Source organism: Equus asinus, chromosome X, assembly GCF_041296235.1.
Source record: "Equus asinus isolate D_3611 breed Donkey chromosome X, EquAss-T2T_v2, whole genome shotgun sequence".
Classification (NCBI taxonomy): domain Eukaryota; kingdom Metazoa; phylum Chordata; class Mammalia; order Perissodactyla; family Equidae; genus Equus; species Equus asinus.
Window position 1 is genome coordinate 101,516,753 of NC_091820.1, and position 23,995 is coordinate 101,540,747.

General features: G+C 40.4%; 1 protein-coding gene across 2 annotated transcripts in view; it reads left to right on the forward strand.

Moving 5' to 3' along the window:
- The first annotated feature begins 10,485 nt into the window (after positions 1–10,485).
- The window catches only part of VSIG1 (V-set and immunoglobulin domain containing 1), a 30,693-nt gene continuing 17,183 nt past the window's right edge, over positions 10,486–23,995 (forward strand). Inside the window, exons 1-3 of one of the 2 annotated variants that reach the window (XM_070503299.1) lie at positions 10,629–10,847; positions 20,490–20,653; positions 23,840–23,947. In XM_070503299.1, the coding sequence (XP_070359400.1) occupies positions 10,799–10,847; positions 20,490–20,653; positions 23,840–23,947 (321 nt within the window). In that variant the 5' untranslated portion in view covers positions 10,629–10,798. Of the gene's footprint in view, positions 10,848–20,489; positions 20,654–23,839; positions 23,948–23,995 lie in introns of both variants that reach the window. The other variant, XM_070503300.1, reaches the window with a different exon arrangement.

A 23,995-nucleotide genomic window follows, 5' to 3' on the forward strand; every position in this document is an offset into this window, starting at 1 on the left:
TTTCCCAAATGTCTCCTCCCACAGCTGCTTCTCTCCTGCATGCCCTGACATTCCCGCCATTAATCATTCCTCACAAGCAAAGGTTAGGAGGCCATCTCTAGGGGTGACACCTAGGAGCCAGCGGGCCTGCACACTCACCCTGCCCAAGCAAGACTCAATCATCCTCCTGAAGCGCAGAAAGAAAAGCCATCTTCTCTGAGGGAGAGACACAGGCTCTGAGACTGTCAGAAAACCACCAGGGGAGGCTCGGGTCAGGATCACTACTGAGTGACCCTGAGCAGCCCCAGAGCATGAAGAGCCAGGGACCACTAGGAAGCTCACTGCCTGGGATGGTAGCTCTGAAGAAAAACTTGGTCGACCTTGTAGCTTGGTTTGGGGCTAACTGCTGTGTGAATTCTTCCTTAGCTGTGGAATTTTCAACCTTGATGCACAGTTTAATCCCCTAGAGGAGCATGAGGAGGAGGACACATTTGGTTAAAGCCTAGTAATTCAGGGGACGCCTGTGCACCCCTGCTTTGCTGATCTCAGCTCTGTGCTTCCCCAGAGTTGCTGCTGCAAAGGATTATGGGAACCCTAAGTTCCCCTTCCCATCGGAAGTGCTGAACTGGGCAGGAGGACTTGAAGCAGTGGAGGAGGCCTTGGGTACGGGGGTTCTGGCGCAGCCCAGTGGTCCAACACCTAGGGCCAAGGAGGGACCCCAGCTGGGGGAGGAGGTCACATACTTCCCTTAGATTCTAAGGGTTAGAGCATCCTGTGAGCTCAGCCGGGCCTGGATTCCTGGCCCAAATCTCTTCCTTTACGAGCTCTGTTTGTAAATGTAGGACCGTATTAGGAACCAGGATGTCCCTTTCACTTTAAACCAGGAGTCACAAGAGCACATGAAGTGGGCCAGTTGCAGGCAGCTGGGGGTAGTGGGGGCTGTGAGATCTGGAGGGTACAAGCCCCATCTGAAGGCAGCAGCTGCTCCTCACATCTCCTTGATTGTTGCCATGCTGCAATTTGCCTGGATGGCCCCATCTGCCAGTTGTTTGTAAGAGAAAGATCTTTACACAATGACTTTAGAAATTTCCCACGTTTCAATGTCGATAAGGAGTTACATTTGTACTTATACAACAAGCATGTCTACAGCACTTACTATGTGCAGGCACCTTGCAAATATTAACCTGTATAATTCTTATAACAATAACAATCTCATGAGGTGGGTCTTCTTTGACCCTATTTTATGGATGATTTTAAATGAGGCACAAAGAAATTAAGTAACTTGCCCATGGTACCTCAGCTGGCAAGTGGCAGAGACCGGATTTAAAGCCAAGTTGCCTGACTCTAGAGTCCCTGTTCTTTGTCACTATGCTATGCTGCCTCATTAAAACTAGCAAACGAGCAAACGAAAAAGAGCAAGAAGAAAACACTGTGCAGGACAAAAAGCAAGCAGACAAGCAAACACGAAAACGGGACTTTCATTTGCTTCCTCTGCCTTAAGCAAAATCCCGCAGAATCTGACACCTTTGCCATTTTCTCCTGCTTTTGTTGTCTGTCTTCTTTGTGAGCCCCTTCATGCTGGCCTCCATCTTACAACTTTTTTTCCAATATTCCAAATACTGATTTCTTTCCAGCCCTTCCGTAAAGCAACCTGGCTTCTTTGCTTTGTTGTCATTCTTGCTCTCTGAAATGCTACCTCTCTCTTTTCATCGTTCATTCTATATCTTTACCTTCCAAAAGCATTCTCAAATCCTCCCCAAATCCCTCTCTCCTACCCAGTGGAGACCATGGAACTCATTCTGTAATGAAGACTCGGGGGCTCACAGCCGTCCTTTGCGATGGCCCACATTCCCCTTTCTGTGCTTGTATTTATTTGTTTTCTGTGTTGCATCATGCAGCCTTTCATAATCACATACTTCTTAGTATTAATCCCTGTTTGGGTGTGTTTGTCTTGTCTTTCCAGCAAGAGTTTGCGCCAGGCAAGCAGGGGCTGTGTTGACTGTGTATTCTACTGTCCCTTGTTCGGTGCTGGGAGGTCACATCACATAATCGGCAAGGGCATGGCTTTGGAGCAGTCACACTTGGGCCCAAGCTCTGGCTCTGCCACTTACAAACTCCGTGACCAACGAAAACTCATTTTACCCTTTGAACTTCATTTTCCTCATCTGTGGAATGAGGACTATCTCTAATACATCTTTCATAGGATTATTGTAAGACATAATGCATATAAAATGCTTAACCCAGGGCCAGATTGTCATCTAGTAAGCCTTCAGCATTTGGCAACTCTTATTACTATTGTCAGAGGTACCATTAATCAGCTTGGGCAGCTATGAAAGTTTTCAATCTCTTGGCTCCAAAGGATCTCTGGTTTTTAGGGTTAACTTCACTCAGGTATGGCAGTTTTAGGAAGTATTGAATAGGACTGGCTAAAACAAAAACAGCAACAGGACCCTGCCATTATACAATTAGAATGTGATTTTTCTTTGTTCAAATCAAGCTTGATCTCTCCTGATTGGAAGAATTTGCAGGGTATAGGACCTCCTTGGGTTGAACAGGTGTGTGTGTGTGTGTGTGCGCGCGCACACACGCACATGCTTGTGCCTTCACATACATGTGATTTTTTTCAAAGCAGAGTCTATGACATGTGTTTGTACAGTGCGTCAACACAAATTACCTAGGAGTAGGCTTCCCCAAACACTTTAATGTACACAGCAGGTTGAGTCACACTATCGGTTAACATAGAGTTCCTGGTACTAACCCTTTCCATCCTCCCTACTATCGCTAGGTAAGCAATCCCAGGCTACTCGACAGAAGTTGACTCATACTTATTGTAAAAGCACGACTTGCTGAAAGAGAACTTTCTGCATGATTCTTCCCTTCAGGACAGGAAACAAAGATTTCCCAAATTTAAGATGATAGGAACTTGGCCCTCCCTAAATTTACTCTTGCCTTTGCTGCACAGCCTTACTGAGAGCCACTTCTGGTAGTTCTCTGGAGGACTCCCAGTAAGGAGTACAGAGAGCACATTTAGGGACCCTGTGTTCACACCAGGTTGATAGCTGAGAGAAGTTCCTGTGCTTACACACTGCGACGGGAGGGAGAAGGGGGACCCTTTCACTGCGTAACACCATCACAGAATTGACTTGAGAGTTTCCCTGTCTAGAGTCCCTAGTCTGGGTCTTCCAGCCTCTTAGTTTGGAGAACTGTAGAATTATGCGCTACTTCTTTTTATTGTTTTCAAAGCAACTCAGTGTTAACCTGGAATAAGAAAGTTTGTTGTTGTTGATGATGATAATATTATTCTAGGTTTGTTTTTCAGCAAATATATCAGATCATGCACATCCAAATGAGTTCTACCCTTTCAAATAGTCACTTTGACATACCATGAACTTGAAAAAGTGGATTCACCAAACACTACTAGGCCAGGTCCTTGAAGTCACAGTATACCATAAGTTAAGAGCACATTTCCCAGAGCCAGCTGACTAGGGCTGAGGTCCCGACTGTGGCATTTATGCGATCTTTGGAAAAATTCTGAGTCTCAGTTTTAGCAATAAGGTGGTTAGCAGAGACTGAGGCTTTGACCAACAATGGCCTTACTTGTGAGGAGGATGACTTGTAGCCATTTCACAACAGGGAACTGGTAAGTGAAGATAAAAATGGCTGCTCACTAGATGTGTGCCAGAAAGGACAGGGAAGGGGAGCAGAAGCCAATAGGTACTGCCCACTGAAGAGAAAAGAAAATTACCTAACTGTGTATATGAAGTAGGACGTGGGTTATATAACAGGAATATTTGAGGTCAGTTGAGAACGGTGAGAATGAGTCCTGAGTCTACCTGTTGCTATAAATGAGATTTTTGCAAATTTCTTAATGTCCCTGTGTTTCTGTTCCTTCACCTATAAAATGGAGATAATAATACTACCTAACTCATAAGGCTGTGAAGAGGATTAAGTGAGATAATGCATGTAAAGCGCTTAGCACAATGTCTGGCCCGTAACAAGCTCAGTGTGTGTGTGTGTGTGTGTGTAAAGTCACCTAAACCTGGTCCTTACCCTCCTTAGGAGCTTGCATTCTTAGAGGCATGAAGACGGCTAGTACATAAATAGCTCTGCTATCCTCTAAGTGCCGTGCAAAAGGTATTAACTAATGATGTAAAAGTGAGATCACATCATGTGGGAATCAGGAGACAATCTATTGGGAAGTTAGCATTTGTGATAAGGCTCACAGGTTGAGTAGGTTTTTGACAATTAGATTTGGTGGCATAGGTGATCTAGGAGGAGAAAATAGCCTTGTAAAGGCACAGAGGTGGAAAAGTGAGGCATATGTTCAGGGAACAGAGAGTATTTAGTTTTGTTTGGAGACCACTTGTAAGACTTTGGCCAACTCTGACATTCTTTGGTGTCACAAATGGCAGAAAATAGACAGGAAAGTTAGGTTGGGTACCTATTAAATGCCAGATAAAAACGCTTATGTCTAGGCAAAAAGGTGATGGGGAGTCATGGAAGATTTTTGAGCATGATTAGATTGGACATTAGTTAAACTTATCTAGCAAGATTATAAAGGATGGATTTGAGAGGGAGGAAAATTGGAGGCCAGGAGATGGGCTAGGAAGCTACGGCAACCATCTAAATGAGAGCTAACAGGGACTGAACCAGCATATGGCAGGAGATGTAAAAGAGAAGATGGACTGAAGAGAAGTTCTCAGTACGATTTGGTACTGGTGGAATGGTGGGGTGAACAAAAGTAGGAATTGAGGAATACCCTAATGAAGAGTTACAATAGAGGCACCAGCAATAGTGGCTGGGAAGTGGTTTGGAGAGAGCGGATGACATGCGGAAGGCCATGTTTGAAGCGCCAGTGGGGCATATAAGTGGAAATGCCTGGCAGGCAGTTGGTAAGGGGAATGAAGCTTCGGTGGTGCTGTGATTGCACAAGGAATTTTTGAAACACCTTCTATGGATCCATTTCAACAGGAATGAATTAAAATCTTTAGACTCTAAGCACTGACTAGATTGTACCCTTCTTTATGTATTTCAAAATTTAAAACCGTCATACAAAACCATAAAATATGTATAAGCCCAATAGATTCTGATTTACTCAATAAATTCTGACTACTTCAACAATCAAAAAATATGTATGAGAAGCTTTACTCCCAGGTCTCTCTGTCTCCGTCTGTCTCTCTCATAATGGTGCCATAAAAATGGCCTTGGTCTGTCTTTTGGAAACCCAAGACTGATTTCTGAGCCAGCTCCAAAGCCACACAAAGACAGGCTTATTGCATAGTGATGCCTCATTTCTTGACCAAAAAACAGCATTACTGAACTTGATAGCCTACCTTATTCATTAGAATTAGCTTCGAATGGCCAAGCTTTTTCCAAAGAACAAATTCCCTCAAAGGGTAATGATTTGCTCCTATTTAGGATATTAAGACATTTAAGAAACATCTCACCCTATCTCACACAATACACAAAAATAAATTTCAAATGGATTAAATCCAGATTCAGAAATTCATTCATTTAGCAAATATTTATTGAGTACCTGCTATGTGTAAGGCACTGTTCTAGGTTCCCAGAATAAATAATGAATAAAACAGACAGAAATCCCTGCCCTCTTGAAACTTGCATTCTAACTGGGTGGAAAAGTAAACATAAGTAATCTGTAGAGTATGTTAGAAGGTAATGAGTGTTACAAAAAAGGAGAAGATGGGGGGATTGGGAGGGCTGGAGTAGCGAAAGCTGCAGTTTTAAATCGTGTGAACAAGAGCGGCATTGAAAACCGGCATTTGAGCCAAGACTTGAAGAAGATGAGGGAGTTGGCCCTGCTGAAATCTGGGGTTAAAGTGTCACAGACAGAGGCAACTTCCAGTGCAAATGCCCAGAAAGGAGGAGTGTCCCTGGCTAGTTCAAGGGTCAACAAGAAGAGAGGTGTGGCTGGAGCAGAGTGAGAGGGGGAAGAATGGTAGGAGATGAGGTCAGAGAGGTGCTGGAGTGGGTGAGGCAGGTTTTAGGGTTTTCTAAGCTATTTAAAGACTTTGACTTTTACTCTGAGAGAAATTGGGAACTATTGGAGGATCTTGAGAGAGTGAGACATGATCTGACTACACATAAAAGGACCACTCCAGCTGCTGTGATGAGAATCGACTGTAAGGGGATGTGGGGGAGGTAGGAAGACCAGTTAGGAGGCTATTGCAGTGAGCCAGGCAATTGATGCTGGGGGCTCAAACCAGGGTGGTAGCAGCGAAGGTGGGGAAAGGAGTCAGAGTCTGGGTATATTTTGAACACGGACCCAAAGGAATTTCCTGATGAATTAGATGTAGTAGGAGAGAAGGAGAGCAGTCAAGGAGGACACAAGGGCTTTTGTCCTGAGCGACTGAAAGGACAGAATTGCCATACCTGAAATTTGGGACAAAATCATAGAAGCATTAGAAAAAAACCACAATATTATGTATATTAAGATTATATATTACATGATAATATATAATAATATTTCTATAGTCTTGGATTGGGGAAAGCTTTCTTAAGTAAGACAGGAAACTCAGAAGCTGCAAAGAAAAAAATTGCTAGATTTAACTACAACAAAAAGCAAACTTCTTTAGCATAAAAGAAAATTTTTTTAAAAAGTGATGAACAGGAAGAAAATATTTATAATGTGTATACCAAACTCAGGTTAAGATTCATAAGCTGAAAAGAGTACTTCTACAATATTAAAAGATAACTCAGTAGAAAAACAGTCTAAGGCCGTAAACAGGCGATTCACAGGGAAAGGAACGCCAATTAGGCCAGTAAACCTATGAAAACAGGCTTGACCTCATTAGAGAAATACAAATTAAAACAACAATGCAATACCAGTTTTCACCCATGATACTGGTAAAAATAAAAGACTGATAATTTGCATTGTTGACAAGGCTGCCTGTGGAGAAGCAAGCACTCTCATACACCCTTAAGGGAAGTGGAGATTTGTAAAGAATTTCCGGTGGACAATTTTTCATAATCTCCCAAAACTTAAAATGTTCATACCCTTTGATCCAGCAATTCCATTTCTCGGTACCTAATCTGCAGAAATAATCACATAAGTGGTCAGAGATATAGGCAAAAAGATGTTCATTGCACTATTGTTTATAGTAGGGAAAACCGGAACGACCTAAGAATTCACCAATGGGACAATGGTTAAACAACTTGTACATTCATACTATGAAATACCACGCGGCCTTAAAATGGATAAGGCAAATCTATAGATGTAGTTGTACACGTGGTGACATAAAGAGATAGTAAAAATGCTTTTTCAAGGGGAAAAAAGCGAATTATAGAACAATACGTATGTTATGATTACCTTTATGTCAAAAAGGTAACCTTCTGTGTGTGTATAAATTTATAGAAGGTCTGAGAAAAATGTGAAACTTCTATTGCTTGTGAGCATGGTGTGGGATTAAACGTGGGTGAGAGAATGGAGACTTCTTTTTATTCTCTGTATACTTCTTTGTTCTTTGAAATCCCTTTGCAATCAAAATGTATTACTTTTGTAATTTTTAAGTTAAAAAGTGAGAGCCAAGTCAGATACTGAAGGTTTCTGAAAGTTCCCAAAGAATAATCCCGGAGGTGGTAGTATGTCTGTGATGTTACATTCACACTGTGCCACTGTGTGGTGTGACGGGAGGGACAGCATCTGATGCGCGCTATGTGGCCTTGGGAAAGACACAACGTTTCTGAGCCTCTGTTTTCTCATGTACAGAATGCAGATAATACCTGCCCTATTTATTTTACTGTCAATTGTGAAAACAAAATGGAAGAGTAGTTTAAAATTTATAAAGCCCTGTGAAAATGTGAAAGATATTTAAGAATATTTCTTGTGCCAGTTAATGACCCATTTCTTTTGAGCAATAGTCAATAACATCAGAGCTTAGTCCACAGCAGAGAATTTAGATTAACTCTTAGAGTTTCTTTTTAATAGAATTCTACCTGTCCAAGTTAGGTCCCAAATAGCAGAAGATTTTTTTACTCAATTTTGCTTAACTGTTCTAGAGTACGTTGTGTTTGTACGAGAGATTCTGGTGCCGATGGGTTTTGGCAATAGTCTTAAATCATACCCTCTGCCCCAGCCATCTCAGAGCCAACTAACAGGAACATACTGAATTAATTAGCAAGGTCTTACTTAGCACCTGTTCTGTGCTTAGCACTCCCCTATGGGCAGCTGGCCAGACGTCTAAGTTTGCCTGGGACCCTTATGGTTTACACCATCTGTCCCTTGTAATTGCAATTAGGGCCCTTTCACTCTCAGAAGTGACCTCGTTTTAATGATCAGTTGTATGGTCACTGTACCACGGTCACCTATGGGGCATGGAAGGAAACACAGGAAGCCCCCGGCTTACAAATACCAGACTTAGAAATTTCTTTTCCCATCCCAGCTCCCCACCACTGGAAAAGCCAATATTACTTCTAGGGGGGCCAGTATTAAAGCCTTGGGTCTTTTGGAAACTTGGTAGACAGAGGTAAAGGCAGAACCAAGGCTGAGAAGAGCTGTTGTGGTCCTACAAGTTGTCCTCCTCTGCAAAACCTCCTCCCTCAGACCATTTCTCTCCATTGCATTGCCTAACACTTCTGGCCAGAGATTTATCTGGGGGGAAACAAGCCTTCTATTTTCAATAGTCTAAATAGGTTGGAGAATGTTCATGGCATTGATATTTTTCCCTCCTAACATGGAGCTGATATCTGCTTAATATGGAGGAGGAAGTGTGTTTCCAGGAGGAATAGATTGGAAAGAAAAAAGTAGTTTTGGAGCACAGGATATTCTGGGGAGTAAGACCCTCCCTTAGGGCAACCTGGGTACACAAGGGACCAGTGGGTCATGAGTGAGGGGGCAAAAAGGGAGGTGGGTAACAAAGACATGCAATGGTTATTTGGGGAGAAAATGTTGCCTTGTGCTCAACCCGTGTCTTGGGAAGGGAAAACAATGTCGTTTCTCTGCCACCTGCTGCTCCTTTTTTCCCTCCCCTCCTATATATGCTCAGCACCCAGAATGCAAACCAGTGTTAGACTATGCACTGCATGGGTCTGGGAATGAGACCTCTGTTTATAGCAGTGTTTTGGCAGGAATGTGTATTCTTGGGTCCAATTAATGGGCTTACCAATGCATTTTGGGACACATCCTTTCTTAAGTTGGGAACTGCCTGTAGAAGACCTGTTCCCTGCCCTGGTGAGGCTCACAGTCACTGAATTTAGTGGAGACCCAGTTAATAAATAGGAAACTACTGGAGAGCGATCAAGCACCAACTGTGGGGTATTGGCTCTGAGTACAATGGGAATTTATCCAAAGGGGAGCCCAGAGAGAGGTGATGTATAGCTTTGTTGAAATTTTCACATAGGACAGCATGACCAATTTGTGCTAAGAATATACTTAGATAACAAGAGGAGGGAGGAGAAATTTTTAAATAGTGATGAAAGTTGCCTGGAGCCAAGGTTTAGCATCGGACATGAGCATGGACAGGGAAGGCTGTGAGAAGGAATCAGGCCTGATGGAGGCAAAATGGCTTTCTGGGAAGCAGTGGGAAATTGACTTGGCTAAGGTGAAATGGGGTCAAATATTTCCTGTAAATTAAAGTTCACGAAATGTATCACTGAAACTTGCACATATTTCATGTGACTGAACACTTTGAGGCAATAAATCTTGACAGCACTTTTCAAGCGGATGATTTAACATGATGGAGTTCAGATGAGGTGAGGACCAGATCTTGGAAGGCTGGGAATCCAGATTAAGGACTTTGGACTGGATGAAAGAGTCCATAATAGTGATAGTGAAAATGCTTAATCGGGTTTGGAACATTGGCGTGTGGCTGGTACAAAGGATGAAGGAGGAAGAAGTCAGGGAGAACATTTAGGAAGCTGCTACAGTAGGCCAAGAGTGAGGAGCTGAGTACTTGGACATGGGAAGAACCAGAGGAGGCCCTTATGTATCGCAGGGTAACTTGAGCATGAGAGGAACTCTGTTCAAAGTTCCTGTTCACGTAAAGGCTTCTTACCCGTGCAGCCTGCCCTACCCTCCTAGTGAACCCCCTTTCCCAGGAAACCCTATACCACCTATTCAGTAACCTAATTCTGCAAAAATTCAGACATCCATTGGAAGTCTTAAAGCATTTATTCGCTCACTTGATTTTGCAAAATTAGATTAGTGAAAAAATGCTATGGAGTTTCTAAGCTGGAAGACATAAGCACGCAATTCATTCTACCGCCAGGTAGTGAGAACTGCCGGGGCTTCAAAAGAGGGAGAGATGCCCAGAGTTTGTTCACATAGAAATCAGTGCTTTTTCACTTCATAAGCCCTGTGTCCTTCCTGTGAACCCTGTCTCCTGAGAAAATCTTACCAATTTATTAACCTAATTTGTAAAATGAGGTTAGTGAATCAAGGCTGTAAGACTTGTATGGAAATATTTAAAATTAATTAGCTTTGTCAGCTTTTATTTGCATAGGCTTTCTTCCAACTACATCTTTTTCTTCTCAAGTATAACTTTTTAATAAGATTGGTTTTTAAACAATAAATCTCAGAGAATCTGTGTACAAAGAGCTTGAAGAATTTAAATATGTGGGTTTATTATTAACACAGTAGCAAATATATCAAGGAAACACGCCCCATAAAAAGTGTTTCAAAGAAACACAAATCTGCTCTGAGAAAGGTCTGTACCCAATAAGTAAGCCCAAAGAGGCTTGTTTGCTTGGTGATGCCGGCAGATAAGCCTGGCAAACCTCGGTGTGATTGAAGAAGCCAGTTTGAGACTCAGCCGAGCCCAAGCAAGCCACTGGCCCTTGGCTGCGCTCAAGGAACCTCGACACAATGGTGTTCGCGTTTTGGAAGGTCTTTCTGATCCTAAACTGCCTTGCAGGTAAGGAAAGGATCTCCAAACCATCAAAGATAATTGGGAATGGAGTTTCCTCTTAAACTGAAATCGCAAATTTTTATATAGAATGTTCCCCTCCTGTACTTCAAAGGAATTGTGATTAGTATGCTGAGTAAAATAATTTTCAGAACTCTTGCTTGGCAAATGCGTGCCATGCTGTAAATATAATTGTTTTGTGTAGCTTCTCAATCAAGCTTTTTTCAGAAAAAAATCACATTATCTTTCTTTTTTTTAGTTTGGAAGGTGAACAGATGAATTCACTCAGAAGCTGAAGTTTGTGCTAAGACTACTTTTTTCTTTGTTTTACTTGAGTGTTTCCTTTAAGCCCGCTGTGACCGGCTCGTTTGGCTACAGCAGGCAGAGCCTGGCTTAGAGGGCCTGCCATGCTTTACTCTCTTGCAATGCTTGAGGGGGTGCAGTTTTCCAAGCCTAAGACTGTATTTAGTTTGGGAATTACGTGAGTGATTTATTGTTGTGCACAAGACGGTTGTTTTTAGGGATTTGAGCGGAACAAAATCATTTCTAGAGGCAAAATCCTGATGTTGGTTAGACCCAGGAGAGGTCATTAATTCAGAAAACACCTTGGCTAGTTTTTTCAAATACCAGGTAAGTTTTGAATCTGTTCTTATGGTAAGTTAAGTCCATGGTAGATGCAATAATATTGTTTACAATAATGCTGATGTTTTCAAGCCATTAGTAATATTAGGCAGTCTTTAGAATGAGATTTACTAAGCATATTTAATGACGTCAGAAAATGCTCAGGCTAAAACATTAAGTGAAAAAGCAGGATACATACATACGCCTAGAATAAATTGCTAAAAAGTTGTGTTCCAAGGTGCTCATGGTGATTACTTCTGGGTGATAGGATTATAGATGATTTTTATTTTATTCTTTTGCCTTTTCAAATTTTCCAGAGTTTCTACAAAGACTATTGTACTACTTTTATATTGAAAAAGCGTTACTTTTCAAACCATATGGTATTTAGTAATAGCTCTCTAAATGTTCATTACTAAATGTTTAAACATACGTGTTCTATGGAGTCGCTAAAAGGCAATACTGCATTTATCCAGTCATCGGGTCTTAGAGCTGGAAAAAGCCGCCTTTCTCAGTTTCCATCCTGGTGGGAACACGTGTTACTATTTTCCCTTTCCCCCAGGAATGTTCATTTTAAAGCTTAACTTTAGACAGTGGAAGTCTTTGTCCCTTCTTAAAGAGCTTCCAGTCATTAGTTAATTGGGTTGCCCCTGGGCCTTCTGCACCAGCCCCCTAAAATCACACCTGTAGTCAACACTTACTCCCCTACGTGAGGCCTTACTCTGGCCTATACTAGACACCAGTTTGGGAACAGTTGAAAGAGTAGTTTTTATTGTAACTAACATGTATATAATTTTTACTGATTATAAATTTAATGAGTTATTTTAGAAATGTTGGAAAATGTGGAAACATATAAATAAGAAAATAAAAACCACCAACAATCTTACTAGAGACTTGGGTGAATTCCTTATTTTCTTTCCTTTGCAAGTGGATATATTATATTAAAAAATTGGGTTTATACCTTGTATACAATTTTTTTTTATTGTTTGAAAAATTGGGGCCAGCCCTGTGGCACAGCAGTTAAGTTCGCACACTCCACTTTGGCAGCCCAGGGTTTACTGGTTCGGATCCTGGGTGCGGACCTATGGACTGCTTATCAAGCCATGCTGTGGCAAGTGTCCCACATATAAAGTAGAAGAAGATGGGCATGAATGCTATCTCAGGGCCAATCTTCCTCAGCAAAAAAAAAAAAGAAAAAGAAAAAGAGGAGAATTGGTGCTGGATCTTAGCTGAGGGCTAATCTTCCTAAAAAAAAATTACTTAGATGATATCACAATCTTACTTGATTGTGACTTTTAGAACAAGGCCCAATCAGAGTGACCAATAAATACTTCAGAGCCTTTGTTCTTCATTTACTGTATAACTGGTTTCGTTGGTGTATAGTGTGTTCTGTGTATCTATACATATACAATCTAGCTGGTCCAAAGCAAAACATGGTGTGGCAGTCTGGCAGATTGAATGAAAATATGGTATGGTATATTGTTTGCTGTGCTTACATATGTATGGAAGTCAGAGAAAGAAAGATTTCAGTAATCTATAACTAACATTAATAGTACCCATCAGTTGATCCAGATACAGCTGTGAAGCAACTGGTAATGTTTCCATCAGTGTGCAATTTGATGTGCCACTTGGACTTGTTTCATGGTCAGGAAGAATGTCACATTTTTGGTGTCAAGCATGGTGCCTGCCATAGTGGGCCCATAGGAGATGTTTATTGAAAGAATGAGTTACCTTCTGAAATCCTGCCATTTGCAACATGGATGGACCTTGAAGGCATTACGCTAAGTGAAATAAGTCAGACAGAGAAAGACAAATACTGTATTATTTCACTTATATGTGGAATCTAAAAAACCTGAATTCATAGAAACGGAGAGTAGAGTGGTGGTTACTGACGGGTGAGGAAAATAGAGAGATGTAAGTCAAAGTTCTGGGGATCTAATGTATAGCATGGTGACTATAGTTAATACTGTGTTATATACTTAAAAGTCGTTAACAGAGTAGATCTTAAATGTTCTCTCCACAAAAAAGAAATGGTAATTATGTGATGTGATGGAAGTGTTAGTTAACGCTATGGTGGTAATCATGCATCAAATCGACACTTTGTACACCTTAAATTTGCACAATGTTATGTGTCAATCATATCTCAATACCTGGAACAATAAAAGAATGAATTACTTTCCCAGCCCCAAACATCCAGAAATGATTTTCACATACATGTTTAAAATCAATTTTTCGTACAACTAAGCAAGACTAATTTTATTTTAACCAAAATATTCCTGATGGCTTCTTAGGAAGTCTTAGGTTAAATTCCATTTGAGGGAAATAAATTTAATCAAAAATGCCTTCTGCAAAAAGTTCATGCACATCATTTTAGGTGCTTGTAATATATATTAGTCAGTCGTTGGAAAGATATGTTAATATTTTCATTTTCTGGAGGTATTTGCTATGCATTTTAAAGCAATAATATATTTGAACTTTGGTTTTGCAGTCAAATCCAAAAAGTGAGTGATCATTTGGTTGTATTATTTCCTAACTCAAAAATGGAGTAATTATACATGAAGTTGCTGGAAATTAAGTTACTTCAAATGCGCCAGGTTAAATATGACTATCTGGGGGATATTTTTGCTGTGGTATGTTAGGAGAATAATAATCCCCCTATAAGCAAAGTGCCTGCCACATTGGAGCGTCAAATAAATGAGGGAACAATCATTACCAAAACACGAGGCATTTAAAATCTTTTTAGAGTGTTGATTAATTTAAGTGTATACACTGGATTATTTCCTTTAATAATATGCACTGATTTTTAAAAGCAGTCACACATATTTCAATCACATATGCGTTTCTTGTTTGCTTGTTTGTTTTTTAATTCAGCCAGGTCAGTGAGTGAAATTGCAATCCTGAGTTTTGTTTAAATGAGATACTAGTCTTTATTTTGCTATTCATTCACAGTCTTGTTAAGGTAGAGATTTTTCTGACTTTTCCAATTTTTAAATAATTTCTCAATTTGGAGTAAATTAATCCAAAGGAAGAGAAGTTTTTTCTGCTGTCACAGAATCACCTTTAGTTTAAGACTAAATTTGCACTGTTCACTATCCACATGTGGCTATAAATTTAAATTCATTAAAATTAAATAAAATTAGAAATTCATTTCCTCAGTCATACTAGACACATTTCAGGTGCTCCTTAATTGCGTGTGGGTAATGGCTACTTAATTGGACATTGCAGAGATAGAACATTTCCATCATCACAGAAAGTTCTATCGGACAGTGCTGGGCTACAGCATGATCTCAGAGGTCTAAGTAATGTGCACTAATTGAGTGATGCGACGTATTTAAAAAGCTCATATGGAAATATATAGCTGTTAGTTCTGAAGTGTATTGTCACTATATTAGGGATGGACAATTTCAGAAAACCATCTTTTCTTCATAATTTAAGGATTGATTATGGTGCTGAGTATTGGGAATCCGGGCAATAAAATGACCTGGAGATATTTCCTTGGCAGTTGTTACCTAGTTACAGGACAATGAGTAGTATTCATAAAAATAAATTGTCTCACCCACAACTAAAATATACAACTATGTACTTGGGGGATTTGGGGAGAAAAAGCAGAGGAAAAAAAAGAAGATTGGCAACAGTTGTTAGCTCAGGCGCCAATCTTAAAAAAACAAAAAATAAAAAATAAATTGTCTCACAGTAGATTTGGAGCTTACTATCCTTATTCTAAGGTAAAATTGTTGAGCTTTTACAGACCTCAAATTATTTACATATTTATATGTCTTCTATTTTAAAAAATGTTGAAAATGTTTAAATCGGATTTATAGTTCCCAAATCTTTGATTTTCATTTGCCTTCATTCTAGTCTGTGCTATGAATGGCTTCCTGCCGCATTGACGTGGCAGGCAGAGATTGTGTCTGTCTTGTTCATTATTGTTTCCCTAGTGTTTGGCACTGTCTGTGGCACAAAATAGGTGTTCAAGAGATATTTGTTGATAGGCACCACGGCCTCTTGCATATTTTGTCTTGTGTGAGAAATGTCCTTACCCTGCCTTTAAGTACTTTTGCCAAGAACAGCCTTTAAAGGGTTTTGTTTATTTTAATTTTTTGGCCTTATCTGGTCAGAAGCTCCCATCATTAGCCAATCCCACAACAGATATTGGGACCCAAAATAGAGGACAAAAATAATAGCCAAATAATATCTTAAAAATCTCTGTTTTTAGGGGAAAGTTTCTGGGAACTTTAGTGGCCAAAACAATCCCCGTTCTATCCCTTTGATTTTGGACACTTTAAAGACATTTGGAAGTCATCATTTAGGCATAGCCGGAGGTGTGGCTCACTTCCAGGAGCAATAAGATGGACTCTTTGAGGGCAGGAGAGAGTCACTTAGCTTTCTCCAGTGCAGTGTCCATTGGAAAGAGTAGCTACTGTTCGCAGGCCAATTTTGTTTTTTTGGGAGGCATTATGGGAACCAGGAAAACATGGAGGGGAGAGCATTGGGAAGAGGAAGACTGCATGGAGTTAGAAGATGCTGCATTGCTGTCTACCCTAAAACACATCTCTCAATTCATCAAGACATAGGTTGCCATGTAAACAGCCAACTTCTGGCTGAGAAGCAGCTGGACTAGGTGGCCTGGCTGTGACAGAGAACAAGGCCTTTGAATCCAGGAAACCAGGGGTAATCAGTACAATGATTTTCTTTTTCTTTTAATTCTTCAAAATGTTTGTCAATTTCCTGAGTTCCTTTTGCCTGACTGCTGCCATTTAGTAAGAAAAATAAAATTAAAGAAGGCTTTTGGTATGCAGAATTGGGACGAGGGCCAGGAATTTGTGTTTCTGTACTATTTCCTCTGATCTTTCCAGGATCTCTGTATCCTCATCCCACCCCTATCCCTTGTCTGTAACCCTGCAGGCAGCTGGAGCTCTCACTCCAACGCCTCTGCAGCATAGAGAGTGTCTCTTAATATTGATCTTTTCTTCTAATACCTACCTGACAGTCTTAAATTCCTTGCTGTAGAACTCTAGACTCTCTGACTCTGCAATGGATAATAACCAGTTAATGAGATGAGCCAACGCCTCTGTAGTGTTACCCAAAGTATTGTCCCCTATCACAGCTCTTTGGAAAATGCTTGTATAGTACTGAGAATTTCAAGCGCAGTGGTGGGCTGGATTTTTGGGTAGGGGGCTCTTTGATGTTCCTCCAATTATATGGGCAGCTCATCCTTTTGTAAGGCCAACAGTTCTCAAACTTTGTAAGCTCAGGGCCCTTTTATACTCTTAAAACTTTAGGGAGATTTATGGTCTGGATAAAATGGCGTAGAATTGTTTCTCCTTGCTTCTCTCTGGTAAGCACAAGTATAAACCATCCCTGGAAATAATGCAAGAGATAACCAAGGGAGAACTCTGAAAGATGGTAAGAAAAAAGCAGATTGGTTTGGAACCTTGGGAACAACACAGAGGCAAGGTGTCTTATGTCTCTCCACCCAACAGAAGATGAGTATCCAGCTCTGGCATTTCCCGATGCCAACCTACCAACACAGGCTGGCCCAGAGAGGCTCATTCTTCCCCCAGATCGAATGGGAGTCCTTCTGACGTAAGGTGAGCCCAACGTCACTGGCAAGGGAGTACTAGAGGAAAAACATCAAAATAAACCGAAAGCAAGCAGAAGGAAGGAAATAATAAAGAGCTGGAACCAACAGAATTTAAATAGGAAAATTATAGAGAAAATTCAGTGAAATAAAAATTTGATTCTTTGAAAAAATGAATAAATAATATTGACAAACGTCTAGCCAGACTGGTAAACCTAAAAAGAGAGAAGACACAAATCACCAATATCAGAAATGAAACATGTGATATCACTACAGATTCTGCAGTCATTAAAAATATAATAAGGGAATAAAAAAGACTTTACATTCATATATTTGACAGCTTAGAAGAAATGGACCAATTACTCAAAAACAACAAACTACTGAAATGTGCCTAATATATAAAATAATCTCAATATCTCCATAATCATTAAAGAAATTGCATTCATAGTTTTAAAAGCTCCTGAAAAAAATCTCCAGGCCTAGATACTTTCACTGGATAATTCTACCAAACATTTAAAAAATAATTAACACCAATTTTACACAATCTCTTCCACAAAATATAAGAGGAGGGAACACTTCCAACCCATTTTATGAGGCTAGTATTATCCTGATACCCAAACCAAAGACAGTACAAAAATATAAAACTACAGATCAATAGCTCTCACGAACTTAGACTCCAAAACTTTCAACAAAACACAAGCACAGTGAATCCTGCAATGTTTGAAAAGAATTCTACACCATGACCAAGTGGGATTTATTTCATGCATGCAAGCCTGGATCAACATTCAAAAATAATTTAGTGTAATCTATCATATCAACAAGCTAAAGAAAATAAACACAAATGATCATATCAATTGTTACAGAAAAAACATTTGAAAAAATCCAATACCTATTCATGATAAAAACTCTCAGCAATTTATCAATAGAAGATGTGATACTTTCCAAGAGCTGCTGTAACAAATTGCCAGAAACTAAGTGGCTTAAACAAGAGAAATTTATTCTCTCATAGTTCTGGAGGCCAAACGTTGAAAGTCAAACCAGTGGCAAAGCTTCTTTGGAAACTCCGAAGGAAAATCTCCTAGCTGACTGCTAGCAATTCTTGGCGTTCCTCGGCTTGTATATGCATCACTCCAATTTCTGATCCTGTCTTCACATGGCCTTTCCCTCTGTAAATCTCTGTGTCAAACCTCCCTCTCCTTTTTCTTATAAGGACAGCAGTCAGTAGATTGAGGGCCCACCCTAAATCCAGGATGATCTCATCTCAAGATCCTTAGCTTAATTACATTGCAAAGACTATTTCCAAATAAGATCACATTCACAGGCACAGGAATTAGAACTTGTACATATCTTTTTGGGAGACACAGTTCAACTCATGGTTGAGAATTACATCTCAATCATGAGATGTGCATCTACAAATGACTCACAGTTAACATTGTATTTAATGGTGACATACTGAATGCTTTTTCCGTAAGATTGGGAACAAGGCAAGGATGTCCACTCGCAACTCTCTTATTCAATAAGGTACTCCAAGTTATAGCTACTGCAATAAGGCAATAAAAAGAAATAAAAGGCATACAATTGGAAAGGAAGAAATAAAACTGTCTCTACTCAACAAAAGACTGGCATCTAGATTATATAGAGAACTCTCAAAATTCAACAGTAAAAAACTGAACACTGCAATCAGAAAATGGGCAAAAGATATGAGCAGCCATTTTGCTGAGAAAGATATACAAATGGCAAATAATCACATGAAGAGTTGTTTAGCATTATTAATTTGCATTAGGGAAATGCTAATTAAGACAACAATAATATATTACTACACAGAAAATAGTGGCAACACCAAATGCTGACAAGGATGTGGAGAGGCTGGACCACTCATACATTATTGGTGGGAATCTATATTGGTACAGCCACTCTGGAAAACCGTGTGTCTGTCTTTGTTTTTCTTGTTTTTGTTTTTAATAAAATGAAACATGTAACTACCATTTGACCCAGGAACTGCACTCTTAAGCATTTATCCCAGTGAAATGGAAATTTGTGTTCACACAAAAATCTGTACATGAATGTTCATTAGAGTTTTATTCAATATCAAAACCTGGAAAGAACTCGGATGTCTCTAAATAGGTGAATGGCTAAACAAATTTTGGTGCATACATACCATTGAATGCTCCTAAGTGATAAAAGGTGGTGAACTACTGATACACAGAATAACTTGGGTGAATTTCTAGGTAATTATGCTGAGTAAAAAAAGCCAATCCCAAAAGGTTACCATGCTTCCACTTATATAATATTTATTAAATGACAAAATTTTAGAAGTAGAAGACAGATTAGTAGTTGCAATGCTTAGGATCAGAGATAGGGTTCAGGAGGGACGTGGGTATGATTATAAAAGGGCAACATAAGGGATCTTTGTGGTGATGGAACTGTTCAGTATCTTGACTGTTATGATGGATACACAAACCTACACATGTGATAAAATTGTATAGAACTAAATGCATACACACACGAGTACAAGTAAAACTGGACAAATATCAATAATATCAGTGGAGTGTATCAATGTCGGTATCCTGGTTGTGATATTTTACTATAGTTTACAAAACGTTACTGTAGGGGCAGGAGCTGGGTAAAGTGTACATGGGATCTCTGTCTTATTTTTAGAACTATGTGTAAATCTACTATTATCTCAAAATTTTCAGTTAAAGATTATTGAGGACCCCAAAGAGTTTTTACTATGTGGGTTATTTCTATCTATATTTACTGTATTAGAAAGTAAAACTAAAAAAACAACTTTAAACGCAAAAATACACAAGCACACACTCCGTTAGCTACCAGAGCAATAACATTGTTAGCGGTTATGTAGCTTCTGGAACATTCCATTGTACACTCATGACAGGATGAGAGTGAAAAAGGAAAATAACATCTTGGTATTATTATGAACATGATTTTGATCTTGTAGCCCCCAAAATGGCCTTAGGGATAGGGTGACCAACTTATCATGGTTTTCCCGGGACGTTCCTGGTTTAAGTACCAAAAGTCCTAGCAAAACCAGTGAGGTTTGCCTGAGACTAACTGGTTTGAAAACTGCAAGTCTCACATCCAAGAAACCCCCTCGGTCCTGGGCAAACTGGATTGGTTGTTTTCTATACTCATGGACCTTTTGGAGCCCTGGACAACGCTTTAAGAACCTCTGTGTAAGGCCATCCTTACACAGAAGAAATTCGCAGGTTAAGTGTTATTACCTCACTATCATGGGATTTGAGTATCTTCACATCGTAATTTGTTAGAAACTCTCCTATCCCCATGCCAATTGTTTGCTCAGTTTTCCAGGTTCATTCTATTTTCTCCTCCTCACCTTGGATTCCTCAAATAAGATATTGAATGTGCTTTGTAATGAAAAAGTGTCATCATAATGTGAGTGTGTACCATTGTCTTTTTGATGATTTTCTTTTCAGGTCAAGTTACTGCTGTGCAAGTGACCATCCCAGACAGTTTCGTGAACGTGACTGTTGGATCTGATGTCACTCTCATCTGCACCTATACCACCACTGTGGCCTCTCGGGACAAGCTTTCCATCCAGTGGTCATTCTTCCACAAGAAGGAGTTACAGCCAGTTTCCGTAAGGACTCTTTTCCTAACCTATTCCCCTTTGGTAGTTCTGACATGAACTGTGGGTGTTAGTGTGTGAAGGAATGGTAAGCCAATTACAACAGTGGTAGAACCTCAGATACAAAGATTTTCAAGAAAGCTGTTTAAAGAAGTGACTCAACCTTTGTACTCACTTCATATTCAGTTATGGCCTTTTGTCTCAATTCTGTGTAGGTCAACATCAATTATATCATATAGTCTAGAATAGAGAGGAAAGGTCCTTTTCATAGGTGAATTGAGCAGTAGTTCTGAAAGGGCTTCCCCTCCTAAAAAAATATCTCCCTGACTATTATTTCCAGAAGACCTCAGTTCAAATGCATGTCCTAATTGATCTGCAGATCTTTGTCAAACTTTATATCTGAGATCTGCCTGTCAAGTGAGGTAGCTTTTTGTGCCACACTGATTTCCGATGGAATGAGCCTCCCCAAATGCGTGGAGAAGGGCTAAGGTAGTGATGAACTCTGGGTAATCAAAGGCAGCAAGAGGCTATAGGATAGGGAAATAGGAAGAGTAGGCTAGGATCTGGGAGATGTGGTTGCCACAGGAGGTTGGGTGAAATTCAAAGGAGAAGAATGATTCTATAGCAAGCTGCCTATTCCCAGGTTTTCTTCAACTGCCGTTTAGGGTACTTCCTTCTTTAAATTAGCTCAAGGACTAAAATTGTATACTGAAAAGTATGTGTGTGTGCATGAGTGTGCATGCACATTTGCCAACATATACCGCTTGAGGGAAAAGGTCTATAGTTTTCATCAGATTTTTGAAGGGATGTATGATCCAAAACAAAGAGTTCAGAGAAGAGCCAAATCAGTGTGGTTTGGAATAGTCGGATGTAGTTGAGTTGGGTCTTGAAGGAAAGGAAGGGTTTTGACTGGTAAAAAGATAGAAAGAAATTGAGTGGGATGGAGGAGGCCCAAAGGCAGAGATGGAGAAGAAGGAGAGCATTAGCTTGGAGGAGCCACGCCTTGGCCAGTGTCACTTCAGCTATCATTGGTCTTTTGGAGGTTCTGAGTCCTCTCTTTACCAGAGATCCTGAACACTTGTTTAACAGGGAACACTGCTCAAGAGGAGATTCTGTCAATGCCACCCTCTAGTCAAAGTTCAACAATTTAGCCCAGTACTAGTTACCTTAGACGAGTATCTGAATCATTCTGTGCCTATCTTCAAAATATAGTAGAATAGTAATACTCTTCTACATATCTCATGGGGAATCAACTGACATAGTGCATGTGAAAAGACTTGGAAAAAATATAAAGTTCTGTAAGTTTTCTCCCGCACAAAAATCATCATCATTGGCAGCAACAAAAGTAATTCTACCAGTTTCCGTCCATCACCCAAAATGTCCTTACCCAAGACCTCACGTGGTGCAGTCAACTAAGAAATCATCCCTTTCCTTTGCAGGCTGTGCACGCAATAATTAGATTATGGATGGCAATAATCACAAGATCTTTTTTTCCTTTTTAAAATTTAGTTTCCTAACTAGTCTTTTCAATACATTCTTTATCTGTAGGCTTGAAGTCCTTCTACTTTTGCCAGTAGGGGCTGAATTTAGGGAGGCCTTGCCAACATATTTCGAAATTTTTTTATGCTTGGTATTCAAATCAAGATGTCCTCAACTGCCTGGAGGCCAGGCCAGACCAGTCTAAATTAAGAAACAAATTCTTCTTTATGCCTCCTCTGACGCTGGAAGTTACAAGGCCACCTCTTGGTTGAACTGTATGACTAGTAAGGAGCTGGGAGATGCAGGGCTGGAGGATCTTGTGACTAACGGTGAGTTTTTTTCTAGGCCTGGACATGCAGAGGAAGAAAATGTAGGTGATTGAACTGAGTGTTTCTTGAGCTCAGGACATTTCTTAGAGGCACTTTAGGAAGAAAATCTATTACAAATAAGTATTTATCAAGTAGCTTATTTACTTGCTGTTTGCCTCATTCTTCAAAATGTCAAGTGCAGGCAGGGCAAGTAATTTAAGGGATCTACTCTTTTGGGGTGTCCAAATCAAAGGAGGTCCTCTGCACTGAGCCACTGGATCAGTGAAAATATGCTCCTTGATCTTAAAACATTCTAGATGCTTCTCCAAGTGCATGAGACCTGTGCTATGCCTATGCCTTAAGCGCATGGAAGACAGGGAGGAGTAGGGCCAGCTCTTGGCTTGGAGACAGTGAAAACCACCTCCCCAAAGGCAGGCTTTCTCTTCCTCCTCTTCTATCTTGTTTCAGCTTGCCCCAGCAAGATGCCCATTATAACCATCCTTAGGTCTCTACTTCTAGAGAACTGGAGTCCCTCCCCCTTTCCCTCATACCCTGTAGCCGTGTGCTTCTCTCTGCTATTCCAGATGAGTAGTTTTGGAGCCCCAGTGGAAACTTCCTGATGGATGTCCATTCTACTCCTTGCTCTGCCACTTACTTGCTGGCTAGATGACCTTAGACAAGTCACTTGAACTTTCAGAGCTTCAGCTTTCCTATCTGTAAAATGGGGCTACCTACCTACCTTATAGGTTTCCTGTGAACATTAAATGAGATGATGCTTGTGAAGCACCAGGAAGCCTTCCACATGGTAACCATTCAATGAACGTGAATTATTATTATTAGCATCACTACTCATAAAATGGTGATTTTACAAAATCCCTATCCCATCCATACCCCTGGGTCATGGGCACTAGGGAACCCAGTCTAACAAGATGCACTTAGTACAGCTGAATAGCTGGGACAGAGCTCTTTGGGGAAGCCTGGCCCAGGATTGGATTCCAGTTCCACTGTCTATCAGGTCCCTGTGGCTAAAGGGCAGGGTTAGGCCCCTTATCTGCCTGCTCATTATCCCTCCACAGAAAGCCTGCTCAACAAAGAGGTTGCAGACATCCTCAGTTGAGATGGTATTTTTCAAAATGGGATTTTGCCTCTATTTCAAATTCATTTCTTCTTTGAGCACTTCCATGCATTCAGAATTCTGCAGAGTGTGCTGTACGTTAATCTAGGCATGACTGGTGGGACATTTGGGGGACGATAAAAAGATACTACTGTGCTATTAGACAATTCTATGATTTACGGGCGCAAGATGTTGCCAGACTGACCACTGAGTGATTCAATTCAACTCCTGGGTTGATGTGGCAGTATACCATGTAGCATTCAGCTCTCAGATCCACCCATTTCTGCTCAAACACAGCACAGCCCGTGCCTCAGTACTGAGGGTATGGAGGAAAAGGCAGTCAGTCAGTGTCTAAAAATGGCGCATGCAAGAGACGCTCGGGGAAGATGTAGCTGGACCTCTCAGGTAAGAACACCTATTGGTGTACTGCTGGCCCTCTTCATTGTTTGGAGT